At 38.1% G+C, this 21,759-nt stretch overlaps 1 protein-coding gene across 1 annotated transcript in view; it reads left to right on the top strand.

Moving 5' to 3' along the window:
* Positions 1 to 21,759, top strand: part of LOC138146844 (N(4)-(Beta-N-acetylglucosaminyl)-L-asparaginase-like) — a 69,799-nt gene that overhangs the window by 25,959 nt on the left and 22,081 nt on the right. Inside the window, exons 2-7 of the mRNA XM_069068956.1 lie at positions 415 to 553; positions 10,400 to 10,556; positions 10,942 to 10,987; positions 12,659 to 12,697; positions 12,892 to 12,980; positions 19,531 to 19,546. Of these exons, the coding sequence (XP_068925057.1) occupies positions 415 to 553; positions 10,400 to 10,556; positions 10,942 to 10,987; positions 12,659 to 12,697; positions 12,892 to 12,980; positions 19,531 to 19,546 (486 nt within the window). The remainder of the gene's footprint in view (positions 1 to 414; positions 554 to 10,399; positions 10,557 to 10,941; positions 10,988 to 12,658; positions 12,698 to 12,891; positions 12,981 to 19,530; positions 19,547 to 21,759) is intronic.

Below are 21,759 nucleotides of genomic sequence, written 5' to 3' on the forward strand. Positions count from 1 at the left end.
TCATTCAGGAAATGTATGATCAGAAAAAAAATGTAAACCTTTCATATAGCAAGAATGAGAAAATACAGGAAAATAGCCACACTGCTAACCTCAGAATGCATTAAAAAAGACACACACACACAAACTAGAAGATCTCCAGCATGCCAGCCAGGTAAATGAGAAGGCATTGATAAACTACAGTCTCTAATGGGAGAGGATATGCCCATTTCAATGAGAACACAGATCCATTGAAGTATTGAAATGTAAGAGAATCAAAAAATGTTTTTATGAAATTCCTTGATAATGAATAACCACTGTATTGTTAGGGTGTATCAGTAGCTTTTCAAATTGATATTTACTTCCCAAACTACTGTATATAAGACATACTAAAACTAGAGATTAATTGTGGTCTGTTGTGCTTTTAATTACACCTAGAAATCGAGAACAATGAGGAAACTGGTCAGTACTTAGTTGGACGAGGAGGTTACCCAAATAAAGATGGGCTGGTGCAGTGTGATGCAGCTATCATGGAAGGTCTCCCTAGTCGATTTGGAGCAGTGGCAGCCTTACATGGGTATGTGATGAATTTTATTAGCATAAGTACATTAATGTTAACTGTGCTTGTTAGTGTTTAGAATGTTAGTGTTTACAGCTGTTAACTACATGCCTATGTGTCCTCAATCTTGAAAAAAGTTCGCTTGACCGGACTGCCTGCACTAGCTATTTCTCCTCATTGTTTCATAGCCTAATTTCTTTAATTATTGCTCCATACCTGCAGCTTCTACTTCCTTGCTGCTTATTCTCTAAACATTCCCATGCAATTCATTTCCCCTTCTCATTACTCTACTGAAATATCTTCCTGGGGGGGGGGGGTCACTAATGATTCACAGTCCTCAAATACAATCCTTTTATCGTTCAATGTTAAGTCTCTATTTTTATAAGAACTATTAACCACCTCTTTAAAATTCTTTTTTACCTTGGCTCTCTTGGAATTGTATTATTCTGGCTCTCCTTTTATCTTAATCTCCTTTGCCACATTTTCTTCTTCCTATCCACTAAACCTGGAAGGAAGGAATTACATGACTGGACCTTTTCTTTCCCTAAAGCTGTCTACTTTCAACAATCAGCCCCCACAGCTCCAACCACCTTATCTCTCTATACATGTGACTTCTAAATCTCTGTAGACCTTTTCTTTCTCTCAAACTTCTCCCAAATTTCTGCCATATCTCCTGTAACCTTAAGCTTAGAGTAGGGAGAAGGAAAAGGCTATACAGAACAAGTATAAACTCTTCTAAATTACAGCCCTTCAAAAACTTGAAAAGAGTATGATTAAGCATAAGACTTCTTAGTAGTCCTTATGCCTTAAGCTTTGTTCATTTCTTTATCTTGAGCCATATTTTCCAGGATATTTCTCATCATTTACCCCTTTCCCTACCTTTAGATTAGAATGAAAGAATATCAGTGAATGTGTTGATTTGATTTGATGGATTTTCTCACATTTTTTCATTAAATTTATTTTTTTTCTTTACCTACTACAAGAGATAGTGGTATATGAGCTGTAATCCTTGAAAGCTTCGACTGTTTTCCATTTCTGCCTCTGCGTACCCAGCTTTTCACACAGTAAAGACATACTAAAGAAAACAATATCATATCCTCTCTACCTGTCTGTCTTATCTTCTCCACTAAATACCCCTGGTTCTTTTCTACTGAATCTTTTATGGTATAATCATCTCCAGGCTCTTCCCCATCATCACTATTCTTCAAGCACTCTCAGACTTATCAATTTTCCTCTTAGAAGTGGTTACTGGAATGTACACAATATTCCAGATATGGTCCAGGCAAAGCAGCGTGAGGCAGTTGCCTCCCTGGTCCTAGACACTATGTCTCTCCACCTACTCTTAAGATCTTATCAGGTTTTTTGACTGCTATATTACATTGTTGACTCACTGAGCTTTCGGTGCATGAAAACTTCTGAATCGTTTTTCAGTTGGTCTCATAATCCAACCATATATCCTCTATCATGTATTAACAGAGTTGATTTTTTTTAACCCAAATATAAGATTTTATTAGTTTTTATTCTATTTATTCTGTTCTATTGTTTCTATTCCATTTTATTTGTTCCTCTTTACTTTCATGTTTTTTATATTAAATCTAACATTCTAGTCTGCCAAGATATTTTTCCACCTGATTTCCACTCAGTTCATTAGCCATCCCTCACAATTTTGTGTTACATGCCAATCTAATAAGCATGACATTTATTTCTTTATTCCTTGGTAAAAATGTTAACCAGCACAAGCCAAGCACAGATCCCAGGACACCCTACTGGATACCTCCTAGCTACTCCTCAGGTCTGGCCTTTCAACCCATCATAAATCCGATAACAGTACTTTTGTCTAACGCACATTCTGTCTACAAGAATAGTGTGAGAGACTCTGTCATATGCTTTGCTGAAATTTAAATTTGTAGCATTCCTCTAAACCAGAGGTATCCAACATGGCAGCTCAGTGGCTGCATCGTGCCCTTCAACACTACCCAGAGCTGCCCAAATCCAATCACGATATAATTGGGAAATATTTAACAAAATAAATAAAAATACAATCAAACATAGATAATATTAACATGTGGTCTTCTAAGTCAGTGTGGTCCACAGGGATCTTTTCGATTTTACTTTAACATACTGCCAGAGTATCAATTTAGCAGATCTATCACAAAAAGAAAGGATTTTAGTCTTGCATATTCTTGTCTTGATGAAGTCATGCTGGCTTTTTGTTGCCACTACTTTCTTTTCTAGATGCCCACTAATGATCTCATTAATAATATACAACTAATATATCGTAGATGCTTAGTAAATAGTGTTCCAGTGAACAATTAAAAATCAAAAAGGATGGAGAAAATACAGGCCAGGCAGGAAAAAAGAAATAGCTGATTTCATGTATTGTTGTAAAGTTTACAAAGCAACATAAATCTCATTTAGGAAATGGGAACAAAGAGGAAAGAGGCAAAGAAAAAATAGTCAGAAGCCACAAATTTGTCAGTAATTAGATATAATAAAGCATTCATAACCTTTTCATTTTGACTTTTTAATGGAACTCTTTCTAAAATGTAAATGTTATTCACCCATCTACAATTGTTGTTGATGCTGATACTTAAGGTATGGAACATAGAGCTGAATGCTTTTGTCCATGTTGCACTGATTGCTGGCCTTGGGTGTTAGCTGTTGCCATTAGGATTCAGCTGCAGGTGCAGGGAACTGTCCATACAAATATATAGACACAGACACACACACAAGGTAGGGGTTCCTTTTGCTTGTGTTTCAAGTGCTACAATATAGAGGCATAGAAGTCTGTTTGCCATCCTCAGAATGCCATTTCTTCATCACTGACTCTTTTCTTCTCTGCTGGGAGTATCTGTTACTCAGGGATATCCCTCTTACTGTTCTAATCTCCACTGGCTACGGCTGCTACTACCACCTCTGTTTATTCTCTACTATTTCTGCTATCCACTGCTCACTTCTTTTTCCTCTTCTCCTTTCTCTTCTCTTTTGTTACCTGCTGCCTCTTCCTAACAATTCAACTTTCACATGAAAGGGCTTTATAAATGTCACCAGGCAATCAGAAAAAGACAATCATCATTCCTTCTGATTGGTGAACTGACCAGTCATAGAGTAGTAAATGGTCCTGACTGTTTTAATTACTCCTTGATGCTCTTTCTTTGCAATCAAAAACAGTTTACATTTTCCCCCTTTTACTTCTGGGTTCATAAACATTCTAGCTGCTTAAGGGTGCCAGAAAGTTGATCATTAGATCACCAAGGATTTACTATAATTGGTAATCTTGAAGAGAGCTCTTTCAGTGAAAAGAAGTATTAAGATACATTAAGTGAAAAGGAAAAAAAATGTGAGTATGCATGATTTAACTAAAAAAAAAATAGTTGGATGGAAGAAAATAAAGAATTGGATACATCAGAGGACCTTGAAATATGGCACCGTATTTAGGATTCTAGAAAGTATATTGCCAGTGAAGCACTGGAAAGTTTCAGAAGCAATAGACATTTTAAAACTGAAGATGCTTAACTCAGAATACCCTTTGACAAGTAATGATTGCTTGGAGCCATCTATAGTAGCATCATTAAAAAGCATCCCTTGATAAGCTTGGGCAAGCTCAGGTTTAAAAAAGACCTGTCCTTTAGCAAAAATAGCAAAGAGATGGTAGACAACAGATCAGATTTTAGTATCATTTAATCACCTTACTAACAGTATACTTATAGTTTCCACCACCTTTACAAGATTGCTTATCTTGAGCTCAGCACAATTGTCATAGTTTGCTGAAACTGTTAACTCAGCAAAAGAGGACATCTCATTTGTTTTAATGCCCAAACTCTTCATTTGTTTTATTAGAAAATGTATATTTTTAGCTTTCAAACCAGTCAGTGTAATGGCAGGATCCTGATGAAATGACACAGTGGCTGCCCCTGGAAAACTACCTTGGGATATCCAGAGATTTCTCGCTTTACCCAGATTAGACCCATGACCTACCTTCATAGTTTGAACCCTTTTTCCTAGTGTGTGAATAAGAACCTTTTTGTACTGCTATGGAGGGATGATAAATCAGTTTCTACACAGAGACATTATACACTTATAACAGAGGTTGCCTCTGGGTTGCATCTATATCATCTGGGTGATACCGTGTTTCCCCGAAAATAAGCCCTCCCCTTACTGTGTAAGATTCCTCTAAAATAAGCCCTCCCCCGAAAATAAGCCCTATTGAGATTGCTACTGTAGTGAAGGTGATCCCCTGCGCTACACTCTACATTACAGTACCCTCTGTATGCACCCGTTCCCCCCCCCCCAGGTGAAACGCACGCCGCGCTCCGAGCTGCATCCAATCAGAGCTGCACCAGTGAGCGCGTCATCCTGTTCTTCCCCAGTGATTTGTTTATTGAATAAAGGTACATTTTTTTGTTCACATTTACCTGTTTATTAAAATTGCTGTCAATGTTCATTAAAATAAGCCCTCCCCTGAAAATAAGCCGTCTGGTGTTTTTCTGTCCAAAAAAAATAATAAGACATTGTCTTATTATCGGGGAAACATGGTATTTATCATTTTGGAGAATACATGAAAACCATGGTAACTGTGGCAAATGGTCTTTTAAAAAATATTATGGATGGTAATTTAATCAGTTATTGATATATCACAACTAAAGATAAATTCTGTCTTGTATTTCCTTTTATGAGTACTGTTAGAAATACTGAGGTATAAGGGGTGGCTAGGTGGCACAGTGAATAGATTACTGTCCCTGGAGTCGGGAGGACCCAAGTTCAAATTTGATCTCTGACACTTGATACACTTACTAGTCGTGTGACCTTGGGCAAGTCACTTAATCTCCATTGCCCTGCCCTCCCCCCTCCAAAAAAGCAAAAAATTTTAAAAATTCAAAAAAAAAGAAATACTGAAGTATCCTTGCTACTGATATTCTGTACATGATACAGTTTTGAAGTTTATTGTAATAAAAATAGTCAGAAGCATCACAACTTCTGGGGAATAGGGCCTAGAGTAATGCGTGGTAGTAGATACTTAATAAATGCTTGTTGGTTAATTAAGTGATCCATTCTGATGATCCATGAAAAGCATATTTTCTTGAGGTTGTCACTGAGTTTGGAAGCATAGCATTGCTGTAATTCTCTGAAGCTGAATCTGCAGATATTGTGGAGAGCGCACTTGCTGGTCGTTTCATCTCTACCAGTAAGGAATTCTCCACTAGCATGCCAAAGGCAGAATTGCTCATTGGAACTGCTCTTTTAATTTCTGTAATAGGGAGTGATACAGACTCCACAAAAGTCTTATTCCAGTCCTTAATCATGTCATGGAGGCAGGGAGGAGGAGGAAAGGGAATAAGCATTTGTAGGCTCTTTACTTTGCCAGGCATTGAACTAAATACTTCACAAGTAGCAGCTCTACAGATTGGTAGTTAGCCAGTGTGGTGAATAGAGCATTGGGCCTGGGGTCAGGGAGATGTGAGTTCAGATCCAACCTCACACAATTCCTAGCTGTTTGACCCCGGGCAAGTCACTTAACCTCCATCCACCTCAGTTTCCTCATCTGCAAAATGAGGATAATAATGACATTTGTCTCCTCAGGTTGTTGGATCAAATAAAAGAATGATTGGAAAGTGCTTAGCACAGTCCCTGGCACATAGTGCTTTATAAATGTTAGTTATCATCATCATCAATATTATCTGACCACAGACACTTCCTAGCTTTGTGACCCTGGGTAAATCACTTTACCGCTCAGCCTCAGTTTTCTTATCTATAAAATGGGGATGATACCAGTACCCACCTCGGAGAGTTGTTATGAGCATCAAATGAGATGAGATGTGTAAAGTGCTTTTCAAACCTTAAAACCCTGTATAAATATCAGCTTACATGGAGGTAATTCTGAGATCTTGAAGGTCATGCCAGAGAAGCACACTGTAGTAGATCCTACCAAGCTGGAAAGGCATTGAGTCTGGACCAAAAGAATGACTATGTTCCAGGCACTCTGCTAAGTGCTGGGATAAATATACAAGCAAGCAGTCAGGCAGTCCTCACCTCAAATTGCTTACATTCCAGTGGGGTAAGACTGGGCAGGTAGGTGAACTAGAGTTGGGAAGGTTAGGGGACCTCCCCAGGGGACTTGTGCATCCTTGTCAATACCCAACAAGTGGTATGGTAGCCTGATTCTGGAAAAGAGAAAATGACAAGTCACCTCTCAGAGTCTGGAGTCCCAGGGACAAGAACCTTGATGCGAGTTGGTGGGAGGATGAAGAGGACCAGAGTGTGGTAACATAGTTTGGAGATGGCTGTGAAGTGGGGTGGTGGCCTGTTCTAGTGAAGATAAAGTTAAAGCTTGCCTGTGGTTCCAGTGCAGTTTGCTGAATGTCTATAGTCCAAGGACCAACTTAGGTCCAAAAAAGTTTCTCACTAATTTGTAGGGTGATGAGGGTTTTTTTTTTTTTGGCCCTAGGAAGACTTGAGAGACCATCTATCAGATTATAAAAGGAGTTGCAGTATTCATCAGTAGAAGAAATCCTCACACTGATGAAATTTCAGTGACAGTCTTAGTGGGCAGAGTCTTGTCATGGATCATTATAAATGTTAAGTTTGGTTCACTCTTGGGGTATTCTCTGAGGGTTTCTTCATGACTTCAACATTCAAGAGAATCCCAGAACATGTCACCTAAGAAATCTCCAAAATGTAATGTTGAGAACTAGTGCTATTCCATAATAAAAGCAGCAGTGCCCTCCTCAGGCTCCTGGTTCCACTTGTAGAATTGAATTCTGGGTGCTTTCTGTAACCCCCACAAGTTCTTTGTATGTTAAGTGTAGTGGGATGCAGTTAAAGGTGTTATAGATGTGACTCAGAGACTTTAGATGAATGTGATTTTTAAAGCCAGTTTCCTTAGCCTTCAGCTAAGAGGGCATATCATTTTTATTCAGAATCTGCTTCAGACATAAAGCAATTGGGCTTGTGAGAAAAATTAAAGTTTCATTTTGTACGTTAGATTTTTATTACAGTAGCTTTTAACAATAAGGAAAGCTAGATGCTTTTGAAGGACTAGTAGTCTTTTAAAATTTTTCTTTCTTGTGAACTTAACAAATATAAACATTTTAGTACAAAAAGAAAAACTGAAAAGAGGATTGTATATGATACTCTGGACATCTGTTATATGGAGTTTGAGTTTTTTTAAATATACATTAAATTTAACACATTAATAACAAATCTGTGTCCCCCTTCTGAATTGCCTTCTGCTGACTGCTACGTATTTTAAAAATATTTCAAAAATATTTCCTTGACACTTTTTTTGTATCACTGTCACTATCTGTAAACTCTCTACCCCCAAATAGAATCCTTCCCTTGTAACAAAAAATATATAGCCAAGCACAACAAATACTGAAAATACATATTTTCGTATACTTCTTGGTTGTAATCTATCAAAAAAATATGAAGCATGCTTCATCAGTCTTTTGAAGTCATGACGAGTTCTTGCATTGACCAGAGTTCTGAGGTCTTTAAAAAGAATTTTTTCTTTGCACTATTTTGGTCATTGTGTAAAAACATTCCATTGATTCTTCATATGTCATTCTGCATCAGCTCTCTTGTACTTCTCAGATATCTCTGAATTTGCCATATTTATCATTTCCTGTAGCAAAGTAATATTCAATTCTATTCATATGCCATAATTCATTCAGCTATTCTCCAGTTGATGGGCACTCATGTTTTTTCTACTTTTTTGCTGCAACAGAAAGTATTACCATAAATATTTTTGTACATATGGCCCTTTCCCTCTGAGTTTGAACTTTGACAAATCATTTTTTCCACATTAACTAAGAAAAACTAATTTCATGTCAATTCAGCCTGTACTAGCTAGATTTATATACTATATAAAGTAAAATGAGAGTCAATTCTCTTTTTTCTTCTCTTTATGTTTTTTACTTGGAGTTCTTAGCAGTTAAAGGGAACCCTACACATAAAAACATACTATACAATCTATAATAGGGCAAAAAAAAAAATTTGTTTCAGCAAGAAAAAGATGAAATGTCCGAGTCACCTAGTTTTGATGTCCTTCCCATTCAGAATGGCATCTATTTTATAATTTCAAAAATTAATTCTTCAAATCTCTCTTTTAAAGAAAAAATGCCTAGAAATATTGATTTTTGATCCATGGTCCTTACCTAAAGGTCTGAGTCTATATGAATCAGGTTCAGTGTTGGGAGGTTGTCCTACATCACTCTCATTTTGGCTCACTCCACTGCCTGAAGAAGATGAAAGCTCTTGGAGTTCCATTAGCCCTTTCTAAGTGAGCCCTTCCTCCTTCAATATTATAGTCCTCCACATTTCCTCTTCTATGAGGGGAAAGAATGGTATGGAGGTCACTTGAGAGTTATCCTCCTTCAATCAGGACCTGCACAGTGCACATAACTCAAAATATTAATGGAGAAAATGATCCGTATTTGCTCTTCCACATAATAACATAGACCCTTGCTTGAAGATTAGAAAGATAGACAGTAAGCTTCTTGAAGGCAGGAACTGTTTCATTTTTATCTTTGTATCCCCTGCACCTAGCACATTTCATGGTACTAAGTGAGTACTTTAAAGAACATGTTTTGATTGATTAGTTGAAAGATTCAGAGGGATGATTCAAGGCTCAAGGTCCTGGAGGAAATGGGAGGGAATGAGATCAAAAGAATAAGTAGAGGAATTAGATTTGCCTAGAAGAAAAACCAACTCTTCTTGGTTACAGCATCTATAGTTTCTCTTATAGAGATTTTTCTAGCTTGGTTCAATTCACTTGATTCTTAAGTTCCAAATTTTACCAGTTTCAATTTGGATATTTGAATCTTTGCTACTTTTTAGCATTTGTAAAAAAAAAAAATAGCATTTGATAATGATTGTATTTAATACAACAGCTTTTATTAATAAAGTTCAGAACCTTGAAAACAAAGACTGTCTCATTTTTGTATTTATTTCTCCAGCACCTAGGACAGTGCCTGGAGTCTAGTAAATACTTAATAAGTTCTTGTCCATTGATTGCTCTGTATAAAACTCAATGCCAGGATTCTGGGAGGGATAGGAAAAAAAAAAAGTATAAGACATAATTCTTTAAGGATATTGTAGAAATAAGCATCTGTGAAATGGTTAAGTAAAGTGTTATCAAGTGGGTTTAAAGAGTAAGAGTTATAGGAATTCATCCAAAAGACTCATGGTGAAAAATGCTGTTCATCTTCAGGAAGGGAACTGATGAACTCTGAGTACAGATCCAAACATAATTTTTTTTTTCTTTTTTGGAGGGGGGAAGGCAGGACAGTTGGGGTTAAGTGACTTGCCCAAGGTCACATGGCTAGTAAATGTTGTGTCTGAGGTCAGATTTTAACTCAAGTCCTCCTGACTCTAGGGCCAGTGCTCTATTCACTGTACCATCTAGCTGCCCCCAAACACAATTTTTTTCACCTTATTTCTTCCTTGCTTTTTTCCCCAATATATCTAATATGGAAATATATTTCACATGACTTCACATGTATAATAGGTATTATTTTGCTTGCCTTCTCAGTGGGTGGGGAAAAGGCTGAAGGAAAGGAGAGAATTTGGAACTCAAAATTTCAAAAAGAATGTTAAAAAAATTTAAGAGGGGTGGCTAGGTGGCACAGTGAATAGAGCCCCGGCCCAGAAGTCAGGAGGACCTGAGTTCAAATGCAGCCTCAGACACTTAACACACAAACTAGCCATGTGACCTTGGGCAAGTCACTTAACCCCAATTGCCCTGCCTTCCCCCCTCCAAAAGGCAAAAAAAAAAAAATTGAGTTATAGGAGTTAAGAGAATAATAAATATTCTTTATATAAACAATACATAGACATTGTATCCTAATACTTTCTTGTCTTAAAAAGAATCGCAACTCCCCTTGCTGTGGCTAGAAAGGTCATGGATAAATCATCTCACAGCCTGCTTGTTGGAAAAGGAGCCATGGCTTTTGCAAAAGAAGAAGGTTTTGTCATAGAAGAAAATGAACATATGCTGAGCAAACACAGTACTGATGCCTATCAGGTAATGAACTTGACTCAGGCTGTACTTTGGACTCATTACCAAGTGCATTTCATGATCAGTCAAAAAACATCTATTAAGACCAGTCACTCACTGGTTACATTGCCTCGAGCTAAGAAAAAGTCATTTGGGTTTTACAGCTGTTTTATCCTTGTCACAGAATCAATCGGTTAAATACTTAAGTGTGGAATGTGTAAAATACATGTTGACAGAAGTATGCGGGCAGTCCCTGCCCTCAGGAAGCTTACAGTCTAATTGGAAAGAGTTTCATTCTGTTTCTTCTCTGTATGATTTAAAATAATAATGAAAGCTAAAATTTATATACTCTTCTAACATTTGCAAGTTTTTTCTCATTTGATTATTTTCTTTCCTTATTTTCTGAATACAGGAGTATTTGGGGAAAAAAGCAAGCCTCCATGGGCATGACACCTTAGGTAATTAATTCATTTATTGAGGGTATTTTTATATTATAATGGCAAAAAGCAGTGATTATGATCAGTCATATTAAATTATAAATGTTACTTTAAGGGTGAAAAAGTTAACATTTCCCACACTTTGTAACTTCATTCTGAGCATTAATTTGCAAACCAAGAGAATACAACCAAGAGTATCTAATTTGATACATGTATAACTTTGGGTTTGTATCTTCATATAGTGTTACACACCAGAAAATTATGATATAACATACCTTCACCAAACTTTGTTAAGTTTCCTTAATGTTTGTAGTCAGTCAGCAACTTTGTCTGGTTTCCTTAATGTCTCTAGTCAATCACCATTGTTAATTAAGGTTTTTGGAGAGGGTGAGACACTTTCTGGGTTTTCTTTAAGACATAGATCCATTTGAACCTTTTTGGTCTTCTTACGCTTGACTCCTCTCTAGTGCTCTACAATCTAGCAACACCTGGTTTTCTATTTTTAGCCCTAAATGCTATCTCTCAGCTCTGTTCCTTTGTACTGCCTGTCACCCATGCTTGGAATGCTCTCTCTCCTGACCCCTGCCTCCTGGATTCATTTACTTCTTCAAGACTCTGCCCAAATCCCACTTTCTTCTGCAAGAAGCATTTCCCAGGACCTCCCAGTGCTAGTACCTTTCTCTGACTCTGGGATCACCTCCCATTTACACTGTATATATCTGTATTTGCAAAATTGCTTATGTGCTGTCTCCCTCACTTGAATATGAGCTCCTCAAGGGCAGGGACCATACTTTATAACATTTCTTGAATTCGCAGTGCTTTTGCACAGTCCCTGGCACATAGTATATGTTTAGTAAATGCTTGTTAATTGACTGGTGACCAGAGTTTGTCATAAAATGACTATGAGGGGAAAATTGTTTTGTTATTTAAATATTTATAGACCTTTGTGTTAAATCACACATTAATAATTTAGTGATACACTCCTTGACAATCATATATCTTTAATGTTATTCTGAGCCTTTCTGAGTATAAATATTTGGGGTTATATGCATTAGTTAAAATTTGGGTCAAACTCCATCATTGTGATAATGTTGTTTGTATACCTTTATTCACATCATATTCATCACACTTCCTATTGTTATTATGTATATCTATATTTTGTAAATATTTCCTGTGAATTCTTTATAAGAAAATAAAATTTAAGCACACAGATTATATGGGGATTTTTCTATTTATTTATTTCTATTTATATATCTATTTGTTTCTATTAAAAGCCATATTAAAAAAATTGTTTTATAACACAGCACATGAAAACCTAAAAATTTTGGGCTTTTCGAACTACCTAAATTATTGGTTATTCCAAATTAATCTTCTGGATCTATGTGACAGCACTTTTATCTTTTAAACAATCATAAAATCAAAAGCTGTTTTCCTGAGGGACTTTAATGAAGTTGAGCTTCATTCCTATTAGCAATGAAATGCAAGACTTCTAGCTAATATGTATTTTCAAAGAAAGGTTGATTTGAGATATATTTTCCTTTTGGAAATGGGAGCCTTTAAGCCAGTTATATTAATTGGGTGAATGGTTATCAGCAAATTCAGAAACATGGCAGACATGAATCAAATATCATTGTCAGAACAATTAATGCTACTAGAGTTGTGATTCCATTTCTTTTTACATTTTCCTTACAGGTCTCATTGCCTTGGATGTTCATGGAAACATAACTGTTGGTAAGAAAGAATTAAATATAGTATTTTCTCTCTGTGAAAAAGAATCAAATGAGAATTTGGAAAGAAAATTTAGCAGAATGTCTAGTCAAGGCATGGAAAAGAAAATGGAACTTTTATTCGCCTCTTTTTTTCCTCCTTTCTGTAGGTTGAAGGACAAACAAATATCAAATAAAATTTCAACTTTATCTCCATAGGTGTATCTACATCAGGCTCTCCCTTTAAGTATCCTGGAAGAGTGGGGGATTCTCCCTTGCCAGGGTGTGGTCTGTATGCAGATTATCAGGTAAATTTTCTTTTATTATGTTTTATTAGTCCAAAAGTTATTGGGGAAGATGGAGAGGAAATCCCAAACCCTACCATAGCTTAGCCTCCTGCCACTGAGTAGCCCCACAAAGTAAGGGAGAAGGTCAGAAGCTTGAAGGAAAAAGAAAAATTACAAGGAGGTGCACCTCCCTGGGACTCAGTTTCTTTATCTGTAAAATGAGAGGATTGGATTATATGGCCTTTGAGGTCCCTTCCAGGCCTAAATCTGTGATCCCATCATCCTCTTCCCTTAAAGAAAGCTAGGTGGCACAGTGAGTAAGAGCACCGTCCCCAGAGTCGGGAGGACCCGGGATCAGTTCCGGCCTCAGATACTTAACACCCACATTAAGAAAAAAAAACTGGCAGTGTAACCTTGAGCAAGTTACTTAACCCCAATTGCTTTAAAAAAAAAAGAAAGAAAATACCTTTGTATGTAATAAGTATGTTTCTGTATACAAGTGCAGAAAAGGGTAAGTGCCATTGAAGGTGCCTCATAGATGTAGAACAGGGAAAGATTTTTAACAGTCGGGAACATGCTAATGTCTGTTCTTCTTAGGAAGTCCCACTACATAAGGCAAGTTAATAAAAAGTATTGTAATTTTAAGAATAAATCCGAAATCTTCATGTGCCCAGCAGAACCCTACTTGGTTCCTTTATTGCACTGCTTATAATGCCTCCTTTAGCTATCTATTCTAGGCTCTCCCTGAACAACCACCATTTACAATAATAGGAAACTTCCTATAGATTACTAGCAGGAATCAGAATTGACCAGAAACCCAGAAGTGGTGGTCTTCTTCAACCTTGTATTTTCTTCCCACTTCAGTTAACTACATTAACCTGTGACCAGGCCTTGACTCCACAGATGCTCAAAGGGATAGGAGGAGCATATTGTAATTTCTACCACTCAACATTTAGCCCTTTCTAAGCAAGAATTATGTGCTTTCTTTCTTTTTGGTAGTTCCCATTCTTTTGTATATAATAGTACTTTTCACACTTAAATCATTGAATTCCTTATGTGACCCTTCTGCCTTCTGGGTTTCTTTTTTTTTCTTAAATCTAGACAATCAATATACTAAATCAAGCCCTAATCTATTACATATGCCAACCAATCTTGAAGGTGTAAATATTCACACCCAAAACTTAATAATTGGTCCTGGAGCTAAGTACACCCCTGAGTCAGAGTCCTGAATCTGACATGTGCTTTCTGTTTAAGCCTAAAATCACTCAACTCTTTTTAACCCCTGTAACTCTCTAAGACTTCAAGTTACAAGTTGCTTATGTTCCTTGATGAAGGAAGTTTCTTCACTGGAAGTTCCCCATACCAGTGAAATCACAGGTCCTGAAAAAAATTTTAATAGAATCTTAGAACTTAAGAGCGAGAATGGATTTTTGAGATATCCACCATCTAGTAACTAATGCTAATGTGTTTAAGGGATTTCCCCAAAATTCCAGAGCATGGAGTGGCCAACCTGAGAATTGAATCTGGTTCTCCTGACTCCCAGCTAGTTCTCAGTTGAATGCTCTACATATTTTCCTTATGAAATACCCAAGAAAGGGGGGGCAGAGTCAAGATGGTGGAGTAGAAGCAGGACCTCTTCTGGGCTCCAGCTTCCACCTTCCCCAATCCATGTAAAAGGGGACTCTAAACAAACTTTGGAGCTGCAGAATCCACAAAATGACACAGAGAAGCTAACCTCCCACTGAGGACAGCCTGGCAGGCCAGAGGAATTGGCCAGCCCAGCCCCAACCCCGAGGCTTTAGCCCCAGGGCGGGCCTGAGGGACCCCAGATCAGCAGCAACTGTGGCCGTTTCCAGATTTGTCAACACATAGATGCAAAGGACAAAGTGAGAGGTCAGTGCAGTCTGGACTCTGGGACCCAGTAAGTGGGAGTGTATGGCTTTTGCCCCTGGGGCAAGAAGCCACTGAGCTCCCTGCACAGCCAGCCAGTGCCACATGGCAGCTTCAGCTCCTGGAGTGTAGGGGGACCAAGCAGCAGTCTGAGGGGTAATTGCTCTTGCTTTAACCTGCTTGGATCTGGATTGCACTCTAGGGTGGAGGTCCTGGTGTGTGTGTCCAGCTTGGTAGAGCATGGGGAGACCTCAGAGAGGGCACCCATCTAATACCTCTGGCAGCTGAGAAAACCCCAGCGTTTGGGACAAAAGCTCCCCTGTCTGGTGGCAGAGTCCTACTATGGCAAAAAGCCCAGGGGTCAAGTGACTGAGGGGCGACATGACCAGGCAAAGGAAACAAAGCAGACAGAAGATTCCAACATTACACTCCTATTTTGGGGACAAAAAGGAGCAAAGCATGGAACAGGAGGAAGACAGTGAAGTCAGAACTCCTGCACCAAAAGCTTCAAAGGAAAATACCAGCTGGTTACAGGCCATAGGGGACCTTAAGAAGCAGATAAGAGAAGTGGAGGAAAACTGAGAAGAGAAATGAGAACAATGCAAGAAAATTATGAAATGAGAATCAACAGCCTGACTGAGGAAAATCACACCTTAAAAAATAGACTAACTCAAATGGCAAAAGAGGCTCAAAAAGCCAATGAGGAGAAGAATGCCTTAAAAAGCCGAATTTACCACATGGAAAAAGAATCTCAAAAGCTCACAGAGGAGAATCATTGCTTCAGAATTAGATTGGAGCAAATGGAAGTTAATGACTTTATGAGAAATCAAGATGCTTGATATACCAGATCCAAAAAATTAAAGAATAGAAGGCAATGTGAAATATCTCATGGGAAAAACCACTGACCTGGAAAATAGATCCAGGAAAGATAATTTAAAAATTATTGGACTACCTGAAAGCCATGATCAAAGTAGGAACATAGAAATCATCCTCCAGGAAGTTCTCAAAGAAAACTGCCCTGATGTTTTAGAACCAGAGGGCAAAACAGAGGTTGAAAGAATCCACTGATCACCTCCTGAAAAAGATCCCAAAAAGAAAACTCCTAGGAATATTATAGCCAGGTTCCAGAATTCCCAGATTAAGGAGAGAATATTACAAGAAGCCAGGAAGAAATCATTTGAATATTGTGGAAACACAATCAGGATAACCCAGAATCTGGCTGGCAGCTTCTGCACTGAGGGATTGAAAGGCTTGGAATATGATATTCTGGAGGTCAGAGGAGCTGGGATTAAAACCAAGAGTCACCTACCCAGCACAACTAGGTATCATGTTTCCGGAGAAAATATAGGAATTTCAAGAATTTTTGCTGAAAAAACCAGAGTTGAATAGAAAATTTGACATTCAGATACAAGAAGCAAGAGAAGCATGAGAAGGTAAACAGGGAAAAGAAATCATAAGGAACTTATCAAAGTTGAACTATTAACATTCCTACATGGAAAAACAATAATTGTAACTTGTGAAACTTTTCTTAGTAGTTGAAGGGAATAGAAATCTATATATGTCTATATATGAGGGTATATGGGCATATGAATACATATGTGAATGTATGTATATATGTTTACAGGTATGCATAGATAGAGGGCACAGGACCAATTTAACAGGAAGGGATGATACTTAAAAGGTGAAATTAAGAGGTGAGAGAGGAATATAATGAGAGGAGATGGGGAGAGACAGAATGGGGTAAACTATCTCATATAGAAGAGGCAAGGGAAAATGGTTACAATGGAGGGGAAGAATAGGAAGGTAAAAGGGAATGGGTCAACCTTATTCTCACTGAATTTGGCTCAGGGAGGGAATGAAATACACACTAAATAGGGTATCTGACCCTACAGGAGAGTAGGGGGAAGGGCATGAGAGGGGGGATTATGGAAGGGAGGGCAGGCTGGGGGAGAGTGAAGTTGGGAGCACCCACTTTTGAAAAGGGACAGGATCAAAGTAGAGAATAGAACAAGTGGGAGGTTGGATAGGAGGGAGGGAAATATAGTCAGTCTTTTACAATATATCTACTGTGTTAATGTTTTGCATTAGCCACACATGTCCAACCTATACTGAACTCCTTATCTTCCCAGTGAGGGTGGGAGACAAGGAAGGAAAGGAATGAATCTGGAATTCAAAGTTTTAAAATCAAATACTCAAATATATATATATACTATTACTAATACTATTTTACATGTAATTGGGAAATAAGATATATAGGCACTGGGGCATAGAGATCCACTGGAAAAGTCAAAAGGGGTATGGGAGAAAATATGGGAGAGAGGAAGGGATATCCCGTGGGACTGCTATTTGGGGGCAGTGGGTAGGGGGAAAACGGGGAGAAAATTTGTAACTCAAAATCTGGCGGAAATGAATGATGTAAATCAGAAGTTAATAAAGCATTTGGAAAAAAAAATACCCAAGAAAGAAAACTTAGATCATACTTTTCCTGGAGGGAAAACTTCCTCCCCCCAAGAAATTCTAGTTTATTTTCATAGTTTCTTTTATCACTTTTTCTTCTGCCTACATTGTAAATATGATTGTCAAGCAACGGTATTTCAGTTAAATGTCTAAGTATGCATGGAACTACTTCAGTAAAGATAAAGTATGCAAGTGGCATTTCTTATTCCTTTTTTAAAGAATCCAGAAACATATTAACATCACAGATTATTCTTCATTCTAGGTTGTAAAGACATGAGAATTTTTAAAAAGTAATGAGCTTGGGGGCGGCCAGGTAGCACAGCGAGTAAAAGCACCGGCTCCAGTGTTGAGAAGACCTGGAAATCGAATCCCGGCCTCAGCCACTTAGCGCCCACCCAGAAACACCTGGCCGTGTAACCTTGAGCAAGTTACTTAACCCCAGTTGCTTAGGGGCGGCCAGGTGGCTCAGCGAGTAAGAGCACAGGCTCCAGTGTCGGGATGACCTGGATCAAATCTGGGCTCAGATACTCCGCACCATACCCAGAAATAACTGTCCGTGTAACCTTGAGCAAGTTACTTAACCCCTATTGCTTTAAAAAAAAAAAAAGTAATGAGCTTGTGCTTCCAAATTTAGTAGAAAGTTTAAGAATTCAATGTTTTTGTCCCCTTAACTGAATCTTCATACTTCATATCTACTCTGGGAGAAAGCCTCATTGATCTACTTGGTGAAGGCCTATATTTCCTAGGCCATCTTCTGTCATCTGCAAATGCCTGTTTTCATTTGTTCTTTGAACCAATGTAACTTCCTTAGCAGTCTTTGACTCTCATCTGGTTTTCTTTTTTTTTGCTTTTTTGGAGGGCAGTTGGGGTTAAGTGACTTGCCCAAGGTCACACAGCTAGTTTTTGTATTAAGTGTATAAGGCCAAATTTGAACTCAGGTCCTTCTGACTCCAGGGCTGATGCTGTATTCACTGGGCCACCTAGCCTCTCCTCTCATCTGGTTTTAAGAGAAGTACCTTAGCTCTATTCTTCCAAGCTGTTTCATCATCCTGAAACTGGTCTGCTTTTTTGAAGCTTTAAGAAGATCAGTTATCAGTCTAATATTAGAGAATGGCAGTCTAAAAAACTGTCAACCTTACAGATTTTGTCCTAAGACAAACAAAATTAGTCTGTATGCACATGTTTATTTCTCTCAAAGTGGGCAAACCTACAGATGGGGGCATGGGAGTTGAAAATGAGCTCAAAGAAAGGCCAGTAGAAGGAGACTATATAGCTATAGAGCAGAGAAGTGTCCCCTGCCCTTCCTGACTCAGTATGCCTGTGTCAGCCAAATTTATAGTTTCCATATCTGTCAGCTGTAAACATGGAAAGGTCATAAGACATGAATGTCATAACAGGATAATATCCATAAAACATCAAGATAAGAGAAGTTCTGTTAATCAAGGGAGTGTCCGGTTTAAGGCACCTGGTCCTTATCAGTCATAAACAGGAGAATATTCCCCATCATCTTCATCTTGCTGACGCAGCAAGGAGCGTTTTGGGTTCACTCAGAGAATATGCCAAGGATTATGGTATGTTAACTCAGAGTGGGCCAAAATGCCTTTTTCCTGATTGGCCAATTAGAGTTTTTGGCCTTTTTCAGATGCTGGGGGCTCAAGCTGGTTTACAAAACTAAAGTGAAAAAAAGACATTTTAACTAATACTTATATTTTCCAAATCATATTTTCTTCTAGACAGTTTAAGAAATCATAACTTAAAGACTAGCTTTTAAAAAAATATAAAAGTCATAGTCTACTGAATTTCAATTTTTTTTATACAGGGAGTAAACAATGTTTTAAAAATATGGAAAAGTGTATGTAATGTAACATACCTTTTATTCTATTTTGTTGGTTTTTTATGCTGACTTTTCAATATCTAGGGTTTTTTTTTTTGCCTTTTGGAGGGCATTTGGGCTTAAATAACTTGCCCAAGATTACACAGCTAGTTTTTTTGTGTGGGTGTTAAGTGTCTGAGGCCAGAACCGAACTCAGGTCCTCCCGACTCCGGGGCTGGTGCTTTTATTCACTGTACCACCTCGCTGCCCCCTAGGATTTTGTTTTAAAGTATTGTCTGAATGTGTTCTTGGTGACAGATTTCTTAAACTTAATAATTTCACTGAATAATTTATTTTAAATAGTTTGCTGCTTAATCAAAAATAATTTAATTTTCCTTCTCTTACCTTTAGGTTGGGGCAGCAGCAGGTATGTAAATAGAAATTAAAATTAAAGAACATCACTCTCTGAATGAAATGAAAATGGTCAACTTATAAAGAATATATCTAGGGCAAAACAGCCACAAGGACCAAAAGTGTTGATGATGATGATGATGATGATATCCAGTTACCATTATAATGAGAAAATCAATCAATCAACAGTAATTTATTAAGCACTTATATGTGCCAGGCACTCTAGTAAGGATACAAGGCAAGAATGAAACCATCTTTGTCTGTAAGAAACTTAGATTGTATTGGAGGAGACAACATGTACACATATAAGAATGGACAAATATTTTAAAGTAAGTACAAGATAATTTTTGGGAGGAGACACTAGCAATTAAGGGGGAAAGGGGAATCAGGAAATCCTTCAGTAGTGTTAAGGTAGGAGGTGGTGTTTTTGTTGAGCCTTCAAGGAAACAAGGGAATTCTAAGATGCAGAGGTGAAGAGGGAGTGAATTACTGATATGAACAGCCTGTCTTTAAATGGCAAACAATAGGTTTTTTATCCTAGAAGTTAGGAGTCACTGGAGTTTCTTGAGCCAAGAAATGAAATGGTCAGATGTGTTTTTTAGGAATATCACTTTGAAAAATATATAGAGGATAGATTGGAGAGGGTGAGACTTGAGGTAGGGAGACAAATTCAGAGACTATTGCAATAGTCCAGACAAGAAAGCAATCAGTCAGCAAGCATTGTTAAGCACCTACTTTGTGATGGGCACTGTACTAAGAAGCGATGAGGAATCAGACTCATAAATACTTATAGTCTGACTGGCCAAGGGATGTTGTGGAGGTAGGATCAACAACTGATGGGATATGTGGGAGAAGAAACACGAAGGATCAAGGTTGACTCCAAGTTGTGAACCTGAATGACTAGAAGGATAGGCTTGCCCTTAACAGAAATAAGGATGTTTGGAAGAAGGGCGAGTTTGAAAGAAAAGATAACAAATGGGAGAACGAAAAGTAATTAAAACAGTGGGAATTGAGAAAAGGGCCAAAGACAGAGCCTTGGAGCATGCCCACAGAACAGGAGCTAGAGATGATGATCTCTCAAGGAGGACTGAGAAGGAGCCAGTCAGGGAAGAGAAAAACCCCAAGAGCAGTCACAGAAACTCGGAAGAGACAGTATCCAGGAGGGGTGGTCAGCAGTGTCAGATATTGTAGTTTGATAGGGATGTTGAGAAAAGGCCATTAGATCGGTCAATTAAAAAAACATTGGTAACTTTGAAGAGAACCGGTTCATCTGAATGGTATATTCAGACAGATTTGCAAGGTATCAAGAAGAGAACAAGAGGAAAAGAGGTAAACAGCTTTTTCTAGGAGTTTGTGAAAGACAGGGGAGAAATAGGATCATAGCTTGAGGGGGTGGTAGGGTCGATTGGGAATTCTTTAAGGATGGGAAGACCTGGGATTATATGTAGGCAGAAGGGAAGGAGCTAGAAGATTAAAGATTAGAAAAAGGGCATGATTGTGGGGGTAGTGTGCTTGAGAAGATGGGAGAGGATGGAATCCAAAGTACATGTGAAGGGACTAACATCTCTGATCACAGACTGGAGTAAAGGAGGAGAATGAGGGATGACGTTGAGGGGTTTTGAGATGTAGGCCAAAAGAGAAGCACCTCGCGATGAATGGAGTGAAGCGGATTACGCGCACACTTCACGGGCCTGGTCTCTCCGGGTGTTTAGGGAGGTATTTTCTTCTAGACATTAAAACACTCATTTTTAGGTGATAGTCAAAGTCGTCACTGAATGATTTCATTTTAGCAATTTTTTTCTTTATCCTAGAAGAATAGGTGTGGTGCTATAAGTATGTTACAAAACTACTCACCACAGAACCATTACTGTGGATACCAACAAATATGATTTATCTCCTCATTCCTTGGGGTTGGATAAATTGAATTTATTATGCATACAGATTTCTTTGTAAGATTTTAAACTGAATATATTCCATCATCACTTTGATAGTAACTATTCAAAGACAGTTTCCTTAACTGAGATGGTTACTGTAGTTTTAGAATAATTCAGAACAGATTTTCTTTAAGGCAAGTTAATCATTTAGATATCTTCTGCCTTAAAACAAAGCTAGAAATTCCTTGAAGTTGGCCTTAGCAGTGCGCATGCGCGCGCGCGCACACGCACACACACGCACACACACGCACACACACACACACACACACACACACACACACACACACACACACAC

This window comes from Petaurus breviceps, unplaced genomic scaffold, assembly GCF_028583685.1.
Source record: "Petaurus breviceps papuanus isolate PSGF00001 unplaced genomic scaffold, PetGlider_PUasm1.0 90775, whole genome shotgun sequence".
In the NCBI taxonomy this organism is placed as follows: domain Eukaryota; kingdom Metazoa; phylum Chordata; class Mammalia; order Diprotodontia; family Petauridae; genus Petaurus; species Petaurus breviceps.